Source organism: Aspergillus udagawae (assembly GCF_001078395.1).
Source record: "Aspergillus udagawae IFM 46973 DNA, scaffold_2, whole genome shotgun sequence".
NCBI classification, from domain to species: Eukaryota; Fungi; Ascomycota; class Eurotiomycetes; order Eurotiales; family Aspergillaceae; genus Aspergillus; species Aspergillus udagawae.
Window position 1 is genome coordinate 4,230,843 of NW_025091265.1, and position 14,340 is coordinate 4,245,182.

Below are 14,340 nucleotides of genomic sequence, written 5' to 3' on the forward strand. Positions count from 1 at the left end.
AGCCCTTAGCGATCTTCCCTCCTTAGTAGTCCTCCCTCTATAGTAGCCTTCCCTCTTTAATAGGATTCCCATATATATGGTCATAACACCCAGTTATTATTACCATGGCCTCGATCATTGCTTGCATGAAAGATAGTGGATATCGGAGGGCCAATAATGATGACTCTTCCATTGCCGTCTTCGATGTTCCTCCTCCATCCACAAGGCTGAATCTGCCCTTGGCATAAACCTATGAGCCATTCTACGTTGTGAGTCATACCCCTCATTCCTGAAGATACATAAGAACCCAACTTCCGACCAAGAGAAATTACCTGCAAAGTACACAAGATGGCGTCGGCAACAGTTCTAACAGCGCAGCCCATCTCCCTCGACCTGCTTCGAGTCAGGGATTCTCCAGAAGTCGCCCAGGCCGCCGAAGACGAGAATGCATCACCCCCGGACATCCGACCACGCTGGTCGGATCGAATTCTAGCTCAAGGCACCTGGGATCAGACAGTTACCCCAGACATGCTCAAAGGAGCATCCAGCCTGCCGATGCCCGTCGAGATCAGCGACGAGGACTCTCTTACGCCTTTCTTCAATCATTTAAAACATGACGGCAGCTACAAGACCGCTTCTGATGCTACAGGCCAGAGCCAGCCAGCAGTCGAGCCTCACTACAACGTTCCCACCCTAGAGTTTAACAAGGGGGTGCTGTACGAAGACGGTCGGATGGATCTGTGCAAGATGGCTCTTGGTCCGCCGAATATCTCGACGCTGATGCACAGTCTGCGCTCTAACACGTTTGTGCGGCATTTTCTGCTAGGAAATAACATTATCGGCCCAGCTGGGGCACAGGCTATTGCAGATTTTGTGCAGGAATTCCCCGACCGCATTGATACCTGGTATTTAGCAGGGAATTGCATAGACGGAGCATCGCTTGCACAATTGACAGATGCCCTCGTCAAGTCGCCTGCTGTGACAAATCTCTGGCTTAAGAGGAATCCCCTCGGTCCAGAGTCGGTTGATTCCCTCTTCCGCCTCATCACAAAGACTCCAAACCTCAGGACACTAGATTTAGATCAGACAGAGCTTGGTGATGCAGGTGTCGCTGCTCTGTTCACCCGACTGGCAGAGTATATTCCTCCAACTCCCTTGTCAATGAGAATCCTTTACCTGTCCGCGACCGGGGTATCAACTGCGGCCTGTGAGGCAATTTCCAGGTATCTGGCTTCGCCACATTGCCCTATTACCTCTTTGTATATTTCCAGCAATCCGATCGGCGATGCAGGGGCAAAAGCGCTTGCCAAAGGGCTACAACAGAACAAGACATTGCAACGTCTTTCCCTGCAATCAGTTGGCCTGACTGATGAGGGAGCGACTGCATTGATTTCATCCCTGCAAGGTCATCCTGCATTGGAGACTTTCGATATGGGTCAGGCCTATTCCACGCAGGACTTGAACGCGAGGTATGTCTTTGTCCGGTGGATTAAAGGAAGGAACTGACAAAAAAAGATTCAATTACCTATCCGCGGAATGCACAATCAGCGCGCTGTGCTCCCTTGTGACTTCATCGACGCCTCTCTCCTATCTCGCCCTCGGGCCCCAACCCTTTTGCACCACAACCGCCTTGCCTCTGATGGCCGCTGCGCAGGAGTCCAAGGCAATCATGTATCTCTCCCTCAAACCGCTCATTCCGTCGCGGTCCACGCCGAAAGACAATGCGCGGTTTGCTAGTGCGTCCAAGGCGCTGCGAACGCATACCCTGAGCAACATCCGCGCACGTTACAACAAGCCGACTATAACTTATGAAGAGTGGGAGGCTAACCTCAAACGGTGGTGCGTTAGCGACGACGTCAGCGTGCGGAAAATTGACAGTGTGTACCGCAATCGGGCGGCGCAAAAGGCGCGCAGGGGCGAGGAAGTTTTGCGGAAACGGTGGGCGGACGAGGAGAGGGTGATCCTGGAGGAAGTAATGCAGGCATAATCATAGGAATACGGGCGTTGTCTGATATGTTATGATCTCTCGTATAGAAAAAGCTGTGAAATGGCCCTCATACCAGGAGGCGTGTAGTCATAAGTCAGAGCACATCTATCCATTCAGACCGATAACTAAGTTAATAAAGCTTTCTTCCCATTCCTGGCCACTGGTTCACGAGCTAATGACCTGGTCAAGATAACAGGTGATGGGACTGGATGGACATGTCACCTTGCATTCAGCCCTTTACAGATTTCCGTCGAGCTAGTCATGTAGTTCTTGCTGGACAACTCCCGCAAGCTTCGTCGGCAAGGACGGTTTTCGAACCTTAAACAGGATAATCGGCACGGATATTCGATTTCGATGCACTCAATAGTAAACACAAATAGCAATGAATAATGAACGTGGTTTCGAGCTCTGGTTTGGCTCCATGATGATAAGCGAAGTCCACTTAGTAGAGAGAGAGTGTGTGTAAGATTTATGCTAAATACTCACGGTTCTTCTACTATTCGGCAAAGGATACATGCATATTTGGTAGCAAAGCATTATCCACAACAAAAGACTTTGCAATTCAAAGACTCTGTACCAAAGCAAGTCAGAGTCGACAGGGATCATCCTGATTTAGAGTGAGTTGACAACCAGCTCAGCAGCCTGCCATGTCAGCATCCCACCCGGTTCACTCCAATATCCACGTTGGTGTACATGAGTCGACCCTGAAATCGTCTGATCAGCCGAAGCCTAGTTGGGTTTATCGACGATTAAGACCACCCGTAGGATAGAGCGATTGGACTTCTCGATAGTTGCATGACGTGGGCTGAGGCTAATACCGTGGCTTGACCGAGACCTTCCAAGACCCTGTCTTGAATTGCATCGTGATATACTGGCGATACTCGACCTCCTGGCCTGGCACTTCTGTAAAGTCATACCTAGAGAGCAGGTTGGCAGCCACCATTCTCATTTCATTCCATGCAAAACTGTGAACGAATCAGTGCTGTCCTAATCCAATTCCTCATGCTCGAACATACTTGATGCCGATACAGCTGTGTTTTCCTGCAGAAAAGGGATAGTATGCTTGCAGACTTCATGATATGTCAGCAGCGTATGTCAGCAGCGTGAGGGGTCAACCAGTATGGCGTACTTACTCTGGGTGTGGAACTTCATTTTCCTTGTCCTGCCCTATCCATCTTTCAGGGTAGAAGTGGAGGGGTTTGTCCCAGATATCAGAGTCACGGTGGAGATGTCTGTAAGATGCGGAAACAACCGTATGGGGGGGAAGATTGTAGCCCATGAGCGACACCCAATCTTTGCCCGTTTGACGCCCCATTTCAGAAGCGATGGGATGAAGGCGAAGAGTTTCCTTGATACACGCACTAAGGTACAAAAATCTGGAATTGGATCGAACGAACTTGCCATCAATGATGGGGTCATTTGGCGATAAGACTGGTAAAGTAGCCAGGAGCCTCTCTTTCACTTCAGGGTTCCGGATGAGCTCCAAAAATAAGCATGCGATCGTTCCTGAAGTCGTTTCGGACCCAGCGAGAAGCAGCTCGGACATCTGGTCTATAATATCTCTGGTCGTCATCCTTTGCCCGTTATCAGGCCTGTTGCCTTCATTGATCAGATGTTGCAGCAGGTCAGGGCGGGAGTCGCCCGGCTTATCCCTGCGCTTTTGAATCACTGTATGGATTGCCTGGTGCTTTTAGCTCCTTGCATTGTTTGCCCATAAGTGTCCTCCAGGAAAATACACACCTGGATCATCTCAGCTGGCCAGTCAAACTTTATATCAATCCCCCATCCGCGCAACCACCGCTTCAGATACACAGTCTGAATACATGCTTTGCGTATCAGTTCCAGATCTGCTGTATATGTATTGTAGAATTCACCTGATATCTTTTGGACATTCCCGTAAAAATAGCATGCGGTACAGAAGTCCATATATGGGACTCTTCCACAGGATCATTCTCTGTTGTTGTAACTGTCTGTCCAAGGCCGTGCCCGAAAGAGCATTCCCCCATTCTTGGCTGGAAGTCAGTGAAGGACAGTCAAACTAATTTTGGGCCACGTACATATCCAACGCGACAGTATGCAGATCTTTCATAAGATCAGTCACTAGAATCTGCTCCCTGTCCATTACCCCCATTTCATGGAATAGATTGTCATATCTTGAGATAAGTTTCGCAATACACTCGCCGAAAATGCTACTGAGTTGATCCACATAGCCAACAGTGAAAGCGGGTGACAAAAATCTCTTCAACAGTTTGTGAGGGCCAGGTCGACTGATGATAGCTGGTCAGTAAACTTTGGACTCTGCAGCCAGAAGTGCTAGACTCATTACATCTCACCAAACAGCCCAGGACTGGAGCGGTCCCGCGATATCTCGGCGTACATGGCAACTTTTGGCAGGTCAATTGTTTGTAGAATCTCCTTCATTGCCTGTTTATCCGCGACCCAAACATGACGTGGACCCAGTCGGACAATATTGCCATATTTTTTGTGACTATCCTCAACGAATTTCCATATTTCCCCAGTAGCGAATGCATAACGCAGGTGGAGAGCTGTAAACGGGGCATACCACGGTCCAGGTACTTTTGACAAGGGGGACTGTATTGATTTCCAGGTACTGCGGATTGTAAGATAAATGAAGCTGGCTAACCAGAAGGTCACACATATTGTGATGAGGTAAAAAGAGCTTCCAGAAGCCCGCATATCTTTGGCAACTTCCATCATTGAATGGCTATCTTTGTAGCTCCTCTCTGCGAGAATACAAATATATATATATAAGGAAATATTCACGGGTAATCGCGTGTCATCTCATGCCTCATCTATTAAATAATTTGTCTTAGGTCCACCGCCCCGCACCTGGTTTCAAAGCGTCGTACAGACAGCACCTAAATGTTGGCTCGATAGCATGAGAATCACTCCTCAAACTAATAAAAGCCTTTTGGATTCTCAACCAGTGATCCACAAAGGAGTAGCAATTGGCCAGATTAGCTGACAACAGCTGTACGCTTGACCATAAAGTTAGGCTGAAAATCTGCCAGCTGACCATCACTGTATTCATCCCTTGCAGGTTAAATGCCAGCTACTAGTTTACGGAATTCGCCTAACATGAGAGTGTGTAGACATGGTATACTGCGGATAAGCGGTAGTATCCACAGGGGCATTTCGACGGCTGACAATCGGCAGGCATTGGGTGGATGAACTTACTATTAGGTGCATAATCATATAGCCTACCATATAGTGTTGGCAAGGAGTTCTATTAGTCGGATTAATGCTAATCCTGCAGGGTGAGCCAGTTCCGCAATGTCACCTTCTCATATTGATAAGGTATTACTCCTGGCCCTTGGGAGTGTTATGGTAAAATGTTGCAAGTCCATATGGCAATGCTCCTTGGAAAACTTCCCATTTATTCCCTTCAACACTTGTCAGTTAATAACGGCCCCTATGATTGGCCGCTATAGATTTGTGCTAAAGTAAGTCTCCGTTTCGAAGATACTCGACCTGAAGAAGTCACCCCTGCGCTTATAGGGAATGTTGCTTCGCCTCTTCGCACTCCCCGCAGGCGCATTCAATCGTCCAGACAAAAAGATCTAAATGTCTGTTAAACAAAGCTGACTTCATTGTAGGTCCATGAATCTCCCCTATAACCTCCCGAGGGATTTTCGGGTGGTTTGTTCTAGTCATGCTGTGGTGAACTGGAGACAATGCGTGGCTTTAATAGGTCGCTCTCTCAGTTTTATTGCCGTTTATTTAGTCCCTAACACCACAAAAGAGTATTCGAGTCGCTGCCAAAATATAAATAGCCCAAGAGTTTTAATTTGGACGATGCATCAGGCAGTGGAACGAACATGGTTCACAATATCTTCCCTACCAGTTAACTTGGAATCCCACGGTATAACTAACACCCAAGGGAGGATTACTGGTCTGCGGGCGACCAATACTTTGCATACCTTGATATTGAAAAATACATGGTAATCCTCGCGGTCGTGTACCGCGGAGTTGTCAAAAGGATCAGATCTGCCCGTCCTTGCAGACAGTTGGTGATCTTATCACTAGGTCTGAAATTGCGGAGACTGATTGGCCAAGCATCTCGGCTACACTCTCCTTACTTTCACTCTGCATAGTGTAGTGTTGCAAAGGATAGGGAGCTGTTCGTAAACCAATATACTAGCTCGTAAAGTGCATAAGCAAACAAGGATCTCCCGCAAAATCATTTGTTTCCTTGACAAGGTAAATGCGGCGTCGGGGACGCCGCTGCAGTGTCATCTAGGAGCGGTTTGGCGATATCTTCCGTCCCCTGTGGAAGGAGCTTGAGCATGTGCCAACAGAATGCTAGTGGTTCGGTGCCCACGACTGCCTGCATCAAGAGCCTTTCGCCACTTTTAATCAAAAGATGCACATAAAGGAGGAGAAGATTGAATCCTTTGCAAAATTTGTATCTGACTGATCGTTCCTCATCTCCTTGACTGCCAATCAAAACAAATCTGGAACCATGACGCCACTACCTACTGAGACATCTAATCCACCATTTACCTCCGTTGCATTGCAAACATCTGCGTTGCAACAACATCTTGATTTTGTTAGGAAATCCTCCCCTTACTACCGCAAACTCTGGGAGAACGTATCCTCGGGAGATCAAGCATATCTAGAAGCCTATCCCGTTGTGGATCATACTTCATACTGGGCAGGCCACGGGATTTCACGTAGCGAAATCATAACGGGCTCTCATGATGATGGTATTATCATGAATACTGGAGGTGAATAATATTCTTAGCACAAGCAGGCAAACAGAACTGAATGTCTGATTAAGGAACAACTTCGCACCCCAAAGTAACACTTATGTCCAAGGACGAGCTCAGAACTACCAGCTATCAACTTGGACTTGGTATACTCGCCGCTGGTATACAGCCATATGATCGTGTTGCAAACCTCTTCTATGCGGGTGATTTATACGGCAGCTTCCTCCTACACATTCTGTCAATCATGGATATTGGAGTTCCACTGGTACAGCTGCCGATTGGTGGTTCCTGTGAACCCGACAAAAGCATCCAGCATATGCGGCAGTTGAACGCGACTGTGGTGTTTGCCACAGCCACGACTATATACAGACTCGCAAAGCACCTGGTCGAAGAGAACAACATACTCCCCGCTGTCCAGAGGCTACTGTTCTCGGGAGAGCCGTTTTATGAGGACCAACGAGAGTTGGTTGCGAGGGCATTTCCGAACGCTACAATTAGGTCCCTGGTTTACGGTAGCATTGATGCAGGCGTTCTGGGTTATTCAACTCCTGACGAGGACTCCCGCGTCCATGTTGTGAATAGCCCGTCAGTGGTACTTGAGATTGTACCGGATGGTTCGACAACCCCTACGACACGACATGGTGTTCCTGGATCCGTTCTGGTGACAAACCTGGCGCGGAAATTGCAGCCAGTTGTACGCTATCCCTGTGGCGATAAAGCTGAATGGGTAGATTACAATAATCGCACTTTCCGCCTTCTCGGACGAGATCAGCAAGCTGTCCGGTTAGGGCCCGTCTCGATAGATTTCAATGATCTTCATGAGATTGTCGCTTCGGCACTTCCGCCCAGGACCTTTCAAGCACTACAAGCATTGATCACGAGGGAGAACTCAATAGATCAGTTGACTATCCGCCTAGTCTGCGACAATTTGGCTCATGACTCCACAGATACAGTGCGTGAAAGTATAGCTAAAGGCCTCGGCATGCGACGCCCAATGTTTCAAGACCATGTCAAGCAGCGACTGGTAAACCCGTTGAAGGTCTCTATCGTAAGCTTGGAAGACTTTGATATTAACCCAAGGACCGGCAAACTGGTCCAACTTGTCGATAAGCGCTAAACACGCAGCCAGCTATCGCGGGCCATTTCTGTCAGATAAGGTCATCTCAGAGAGAACACATCTCATCACATTCCTTACGAAAATACCTCGGCATATCAAAGCCGCGTAAATCGAGGCGGCCGCGATTGTAGGGCAGCGTCAATATGTATCAAATAACTGGATAAACATACGGAAACTAAAGTAATGAATTGGCATGAGCTTCTGTTGTTTTTCATGGACTGTTCTTGCTAAGTACCTTGCTCACTCTACTCAGCAGGCTTATGGGCAGGCCCTCAAGCTGCAGAGATAAAGGAGAAGAATACGGTGGTCCATGAGCGGTCGGTTTATTCTTGAAAAAATCGAATCCTAACCCTGTCGTAATTCCATCTAAAAAGGTTGCTTGCTCACAATGGCCATTAAAACCCCTGTCGGACTGCTGATTGATGATTACTAAATGCAAGGCGTAGCTCCACGTTCTAGTGCAGCACCAACAGCAGCTGCATTGAGTTATCACATTTCAGGTCCTCGAAGCCGTGACCTTGGAGTTGTGACCTTGGTTGGGAAGCGGAACGGCCCGTAAGCTCTTGGAATAATTGAAGCAAAGAATAGAGCACGTTGGAAGGTCGAAGATTTTCTATCAGCGCATTGTCTCGGGTAACATAATTAGCATCATTCGGCTTGTACCTACCTTCACTAGCAACATCATCTTGCGCTCCAGGATTTCATTAGTTTTGCATGTGTAGGAAGATCACCCAAAACTAGGCAACTCTTGGCTGTCCGAGAATGGAAATGCTGAGGCAGATCGCCAATTGCCAAGAAGGGAGTGACATGGCAAGATGACAAATGTGTTAACCGATGCGCGCGTCACCCTGGAAACAGTCCCTAACATGTAGGGCAGGTGTGCCCTGACTCATAAGAGCAGGCACACCACATGAGCCATGACCTAACAGCAACAGCAACCTGGCCCCCAACCAAGGCACAGGAGGGTCCACCCAATAGTGTTGGATACAATCCACCACTTACATGAGCCGGAGAATCTAAGTAGGGCCGGCTGATCGGGACAATCCCTGTTGAGCTGATCAAAACATTGCGGCAATAATACGCTTTTCTGTGCCTCTCTACGGTGCACTCAGAGACACTGGCCCAAATGGTCATATAATAAGCTTCAGCGGGACATGTTAGAGCTGTCCGAATTCTTCTTCTCCATCCTGCCAAGTGACAAGGGGCCCTGATCACCATGAAGCTGCCGAGTCTCGTGGCCTATGCGCTGTGTCTGTCGCTCACCGCGGCGAAAGTCATTCCTGATGACGCCCCGGATCCGAATGGCAGTGCCGTGCAGCGCCATCTCAAGGCTCGATCGGCTATGATCACCATAGAAAAGAGGCAGCGACAAGGTATGCCGCGGCCATGCCTCGCTAGTGACGATTGATACTGACTGGGCTGTAGATCACGAGTTTCGGCTGAACCTCTCGACGGTCGCTCGACAGGCGGATGCCATCGTCCAGGCGATTCGGCAGGACGAGACTGATGACTATTGGCGGCAGTATGGCACGTTCGAGCATCCAGAGGATGAGCGTTTTGCCGGGGAGATGTTCCCACTCGCGCGGTCGAACATCAATTCCACGAAGCTGTGGAAGATTGTCAAGCGCATGCCCAAGGGTGCCCTGTTACATGCACACTTGTCGGCCATGCTGCCCTTTGGAACCATTCTCGAGACCATTCTTGCGACCGAAGGCATGGTCATCTCCACGTCGCAACCGATTCTGGATGAGCAGAGCGCAGAAAATGCCACGGTCGCTTTCGCGCATGTGAACTCGACCATAAACACGTCGGCTGCAGCGATCTCCTCTGTCAATTACGTTCCCAACACCCCTGTCTCGGTCCAAATTGCCGCCGACCAGTTCCCGGGTGGCCGGCAAGGCTTTATGGATTTCATCAAGTCCAAGCTGACCATCCTTCCGGACGAGTCGATCCGCCACGAGCTGGGTGTCGACGAGATCTGGAGACGCTTTGAAGCGTGCTTTGGTCCTGCAGATACCATGATCAACTATGAGCCTATCGTGAGGACATTCTATCAGAAGCTGTTTGAAGGCTTGGCCGACGATGGCATCAACTGGGTGGAAATCCGCAGTGGTGGCTCCAGCGGTCAATTGGTTCACACCGGGCAGGAGGACATTGATCCCAATCTCGATGTCTGGTGGAATGTGATGATTGAGGAGATTGAAAAGTTCCAGGCTACCGACAAGGGGAAGAATTTCTGGGGGGCCCGCGTCATCTGGTCCGACATTCGCAGCCAGAACCGGGAGGAAATCACCAAGAGTAAGTCGTCCTTCTGGGAGATACTGAGAATGCGGCTGAACTGTCTCAGGCATGAAGATTGCCCTTGAGCGCAAGCAAAGGTTTCCGGAGCTGTTCAGTGGTTACGATTTGGTCGCACAGGAGGATCTGGGTCGTCCGCTGTCAGACCTGGCCCCCGAACTGATCTGGTTCCGGGAACAGACAGAGTATCTGAATCTCACAATCCCCTTCTTTTTCCACGCTGGTGAGACACTCGGAGACGGCAACTCGACCGACTACAACTTGGTAGATGCCATTCTCTTCAATTCCCGCCGCATCGGCCACGGGTTCTCCCTATACAAGCACCCAACTCTCATGGAGGAGGTGATTGAAAAGGCAGTCATGGTCGAAGTGTGCCCCATCTCCAACGAAGTGCTGCGTCTGGCGACGGATATCCTCCATCATCCTCTCCCTGCGATGATCGCCCATGGTGTCCCCACGGCAATCAGCAACGACGACCCGGCCATTCTTGGACAGGACATTGCTGGTCTGAGCTATGATTTCTATCAAACCATCCAAGGATTCGATAACATTGGACTGGCTGGACTGGTAGGTCTCCCTGTCAAAGCCTGTTCGCACCAGAACTAGAGCTAACGAACCGTAGGGGGCTCTGGCGCAGAACAGCCTTCGCTGGTCGAACTTTGAGGACCAGTCCGATGCCGACTGGCTTCGGGATATTGATCTGGCCGCACGTGGCGAGGGTATCAAAGCCCAGCGCATTCAATATTGGAATCAGCAGTGGGAGGAGTTTTGCCAATGGATCGTGTCTGAGTATGGTGACAAGTATCCGCCCGCTGAGGTTGTCCAGATCGCCAACTAGATTAAAACGGGTTATTCCTGACAGTGTAAGCTTAGATGGTAATGATAGATACGCCAACGTATATGAGGCATTCAGTCGCGTAGCCGAACCAATAATCGTACGACTCCCAACCCCCAGCCGGTTACCAGAAAAATAATGACATATATATCGCGATACGGATGTTGGTGGTGCTGAAGATGCGCCACTAGAACATCAAGATGGAGATTTTGGTCAGACAGATGGACAGTGTATAGAAGATTCGCAGGTAAAGAGGTTGATGAAGAAGTTCGTGAAGCCGGTCATCCCAAGAGGGTAGATGTGTGTTCCCACCTCCCACGCCTCGATACAACCAGATGATCATGTCGACGTATTCTCCGGTTACCATGGCCTGCCTCAGCCTCGTCAGAGTATTCTCCTCACCAGCACCAGCTGCGATACTCACCCAGCAATGCAAATCAAGTAATCATCCCACTACAGTCCCACCTTGGACACCCAGGTAAGACGCAGCTACCGCAGCAGCACTGCCACCACGGCCAGCCCCATACGTGGATGAATATGCCGCATATAGATCGGCACGTTTGGATTCCGAGAGATCCAACCCGGGTGGGGGCGGTGAAGTCCATGCTGCCAGAGAAGCAGCACCTGTGGTATACGCAAGGTGGACATGCTCACAAGAAGACAGGTCGCAGGTCAGATCTTTGTAGGAAATGAATTTGGCGGTTGCCCTACTACCCAATGAACAGTAACCGATTTTAATTGGTCTTCCCATCGGAGACGGTCGCCGAACTATGAGGAGGCGCAGATCAAGATGATCCTGAGCTAAGCATGGGAAGGATCAGGATCCCTGAATGGGGAAATGAGGTGGCGGCCGAGATGCGTTTTTCCACTAATTGCCCAGATCATATATCTACACATTAAGAGCCTGATTCAACTTGGACGTCATTAGACTGTGTCTATCCTCCACAATTGATTAACTACACCGTAATACAATGGCCACTATCGTCTTCGTCCCGGGCGCATGGATCATTCCAGCCTTTTATCAACGTTTCCTCGAAGCTCTCACCAAGGCCGGGCATCCTGTCCGCTCTGCTGGATACCCGTCTCTGGACCCCGTGGATCCCACGAGCGCAGACTGCAAAGCTGATTCTGATACCATCGCCAGCGTCATTCGTCCAATCGTGGAAGACGAGGGCCGCGATGTCCTTCTCGTCATGCACTCCTATGCAGGAATGCCTGGACCTGCGGCTGCTAAGGGCCTCAGCAAAACAGAACGAATGCAACAAGGCAAGTCTGGTGGCATCGTGGGAATGGTGTTCATCGCAGCTTTCCTCGTTCCGGAAGGATTAAGTTGTGCAGGACTGCAAGGAGGGAGTCTACCCCCGTGGATTTTATTGGACAAGGTACAACCACTCTTTCCTACGGCTTAGGTGAATCTGAAGAGATGATTAACGTTCTGTAGCCATACGACAAAGTGAACATCCCCGACGACCCTGTTGGCAACTTTGCGGCCGATGTTGATCAGGAGGTGGCCCAAAATCTGGCGGGTTACATCCGGCCTCATTCTACGTTGGCGTTCAACTCCCCGCAACCTGCTCCCGCGTGGGCAGACCAGGCATATGCCGGAAGATTGGCCTTTATTGTTCCTACCCTGGACAATGCTGTTCCTGAGGGAGCCCAGCGTGCCATGATCGCCGCTACCCAGAAGGATTGGATTGTTGAGGAGATGGTGTGCAGTCACTGTGCGCCGTTTCTGAATCAGATCGACGAGTGTGTCAGACTGCTGCAGGGGTTTCTCGGGGTGTTCGAGGGTATGAAGAACTGAGTAGTCCATCGATAATTCCTGTCTTGAACGATCATGAGATGCGAGTAATAACAAAGTTGATCACTTGGCGATCCGCCGTAGATAGTGGTGTATAGCACATGCTCAAGTGCTAAAGCAGCAGCTCAATAAGGGAATTCACAGGTGGAAATGCGGCCGTTTATAGCCTCAGTGACAGTCATTTCGGCGTCGATTTCACAGGTCCTCATATTCTAGGTTATGTGCCTCGCGATACAGTTCTAGGACTATAAGGCCACTACTGTAGCTCGCACAGACTCATCTCATGATGGCAGCGATTATGCTATCTGCACGAATATCCAAATCAACGATAGCAGCTTCTTGAATGCTCGAGGCCACGCCCAGCTATAGTAGCCCTCTCTCAAATGCCACAAAGGCAACCATTAACTACTACACTTTTTCTCAGCTGCTGGCTCACTGAGATGGCGTATAGAGGTGTAAAATGACTTGCATGCTTCCTTCCTCCTTGTTTGCTGCCACTGCACCGAGCATTTTTGAAGGGCAACTGCCGGGTTACTGGCTGCGTCCTTGCCCATGCTGGCCTGCCAACAAGCACTGGTGAGGTCTTCCGTCATGGTTCGCAAGCCAACGATATCTGCTTGGGTCTCGTTTCCATGATTGAGAGTGATGTTTGCAGCGTACCAGATTTTGCTCGGGTGGTTCGCTCCCAGGACCGGCACTACCTGTCCTCCAACGGGAGTGATGTTCGTCAGAGTGAGCACGTTTACTTTAGGCAGCTTATAATAGTCCGCTAGCCACTGGCGGGCAGGGCCCCCAAAGGCAACCATGGGGCGCGGTGTATGGCTGTTCACCATTGGCCTCGTCCATTGTCGGATTAGATTGCTGCTGTACTCGTTGTAGTAATTGTAGGTGCCCTCCAGTTCTGCCCCGGCGCTAGCGGGTGCAGCGATGGGTGCAATATCTATGATCCGCTGGTAGCTGTCTGTCTCATTGTCCACAACTCCGTTAATAACCAACAGGCTAGCCCAGCGTCGAGTGGTGGCGGTTTCGAGGTAATCCTGGGTTTGCATCATGACCGTGTCCGGGGGAAAGTGTAAGAGTTGCACGGTAGGGTGGTTCCGCAAAGCCAAGCCTAGCGGGAGAAAGTAGTACCAGTCATTCTTCCACTTGCCATCTTTCTTCAACCTCTCTGTATCAGAGAGCCCGGAAGACCCTTGGTCCAGGAAGCTCGTAATGAATTGGCCGTAGTCGGGAGGCACGCCGGTAATTGTGGCTGTAATATTGTCCTGTTCCCGATGAATGTTTATGGTAGCATTTGTATATCCATCACGACGGACACTGGCAGCCAGCCAATGCTTGACGGTATCGTCGAGACTAGGTGGGGGATTTGGGCAACGTGTGGCACAGTTGGGATAGGAAAAAAGGGCAGTGACGTGGGCCACACCAGACAGATCAACATTAAGCGAGGTGTAGTCTTGTTGCAGGGCAGCAAAGAGGGCTGATGCAAAATGTATCACGGAGATTAGAAGGTAAATCATAGTTTTGCTAGGTTAGCATATGCCTATATGCTGTCGAGGGCTACATACACAAGGAAACGCAGCCTCCTTTATACCT

At 49.9% G+C, this 14,340-nt stretch overlaps 6 protein-coding genes across 6 annotated transcripts; 4 read left to right on the forward strand and 2 right to left on the reverse strand.

Annotated features, from left to right (window-relative positions):
* Positions 1–327: 327 nt before the first annotated feature.
* Aud_003803 (uncharacterized protein) lies at positions 328–1,966 on the forward strand (the record flags this gene model as incomplete). The annotated part of the gene is made up of 2 exons (XM_043288750.1): positions 328–1,448; positions 1,495–1,966. 2 exons carry the CDS (start codon positions 328–330, stop codon positions 1,964–1,966), a joined length of 1,593 nt encoding a protein of 530 aa, XP_043144685.1.
* Positions 1,967–2,777: 811 nt separating this feature from the next.
* On the reverse strand, positions 2,778–3,715 carry Aud_003804 (cytochrome P450; the record flags this gene model as incomplete). Its single annotated transcript, XM_043288751.1, has 4 exons — positions 2,778–2,931; positions 2,983–3,036; positions 3,100–3,647; positions 3,707–3,715. 4 exons carry the CDS (start codon positions 3,713–3,715, stop codon positions 2,778–2,780), a joined length of 765 nt encoding a protein of 254 aa, XP_043144686.1.
* Positions 3,716–6,796: 3,081 nt separating this feature from the next.
* Positions 6,797–7,813, forward strand: Aud_003805 (uncharacterized protein; the record flags this gene model as incomplete). The annotated part of the gene is made up of 1 exon (XM_043288752.1): positions 6,797–7,813. One exon carries the CDS (start codon positions 6,797–6,799, stop codon positions 7,811–7,813), a length of 1,017 nt encoding a protein of 338 aa, XP_043144687.1.
* A 1,216-nt stretch (positions 7,814–9,029) lies between these two features.
* On the forward strand, positions 9,030–10,949 carry Aud_003806 (adenosine deaminase family protein; the record flags this gene model as incomplete). Its single annotated transcript, XM_043288753.1, has 4 exons — positions 9,030–9,186; positions 9,239–10,111; positions 10,161–10,678; positions 10,734–10,949. 4 exons carry the CDS (start codon positions 9,030–9,032, stop codon positions 10,947–10,949), a joined length of 1,764 nt encoding a protein of 587 aa, XP_043144688.1.
* Positions 10,950–11,917: 968 nt separating this feature from the next.
* Aud_003807 (alpha/beta hydrolase) lies at positions 11,918–12,750 on the forward strand (the record flags this gene model as incomplete). The annotated part of the gene is made up of 2 exons (XM_043288754.1): positions 11,918–12,328; positions 12,388–12,750. The coding sequence occupies 2 exons, from the start codon at positions 11,918–11,920 to the stop codon at positions 12,748–12,750; spliced, it is 774 nt and encodes a 257-aa protein (XP_043144689.1).
* A 398-nt stretch (positions 12,751–13,148) lies between these two features.
* Positions 13,149–14,264, reverse strand: Aud_003808 (uncharacterized protein; the record flags this gene model as incomplete). Its single annotated transcript, XM_043288755.1, has 1 exon — positions 13,149–14,264. One exon carries the CDS (start codon positions 14,262–14,264, stop codon positions 13,149–13,151), a length of 1,116 nt encoding a protein of 371 aa, XP_043144690.1.
* Positions 14,265–14,340: the final 76 nt, after the last annotated feature.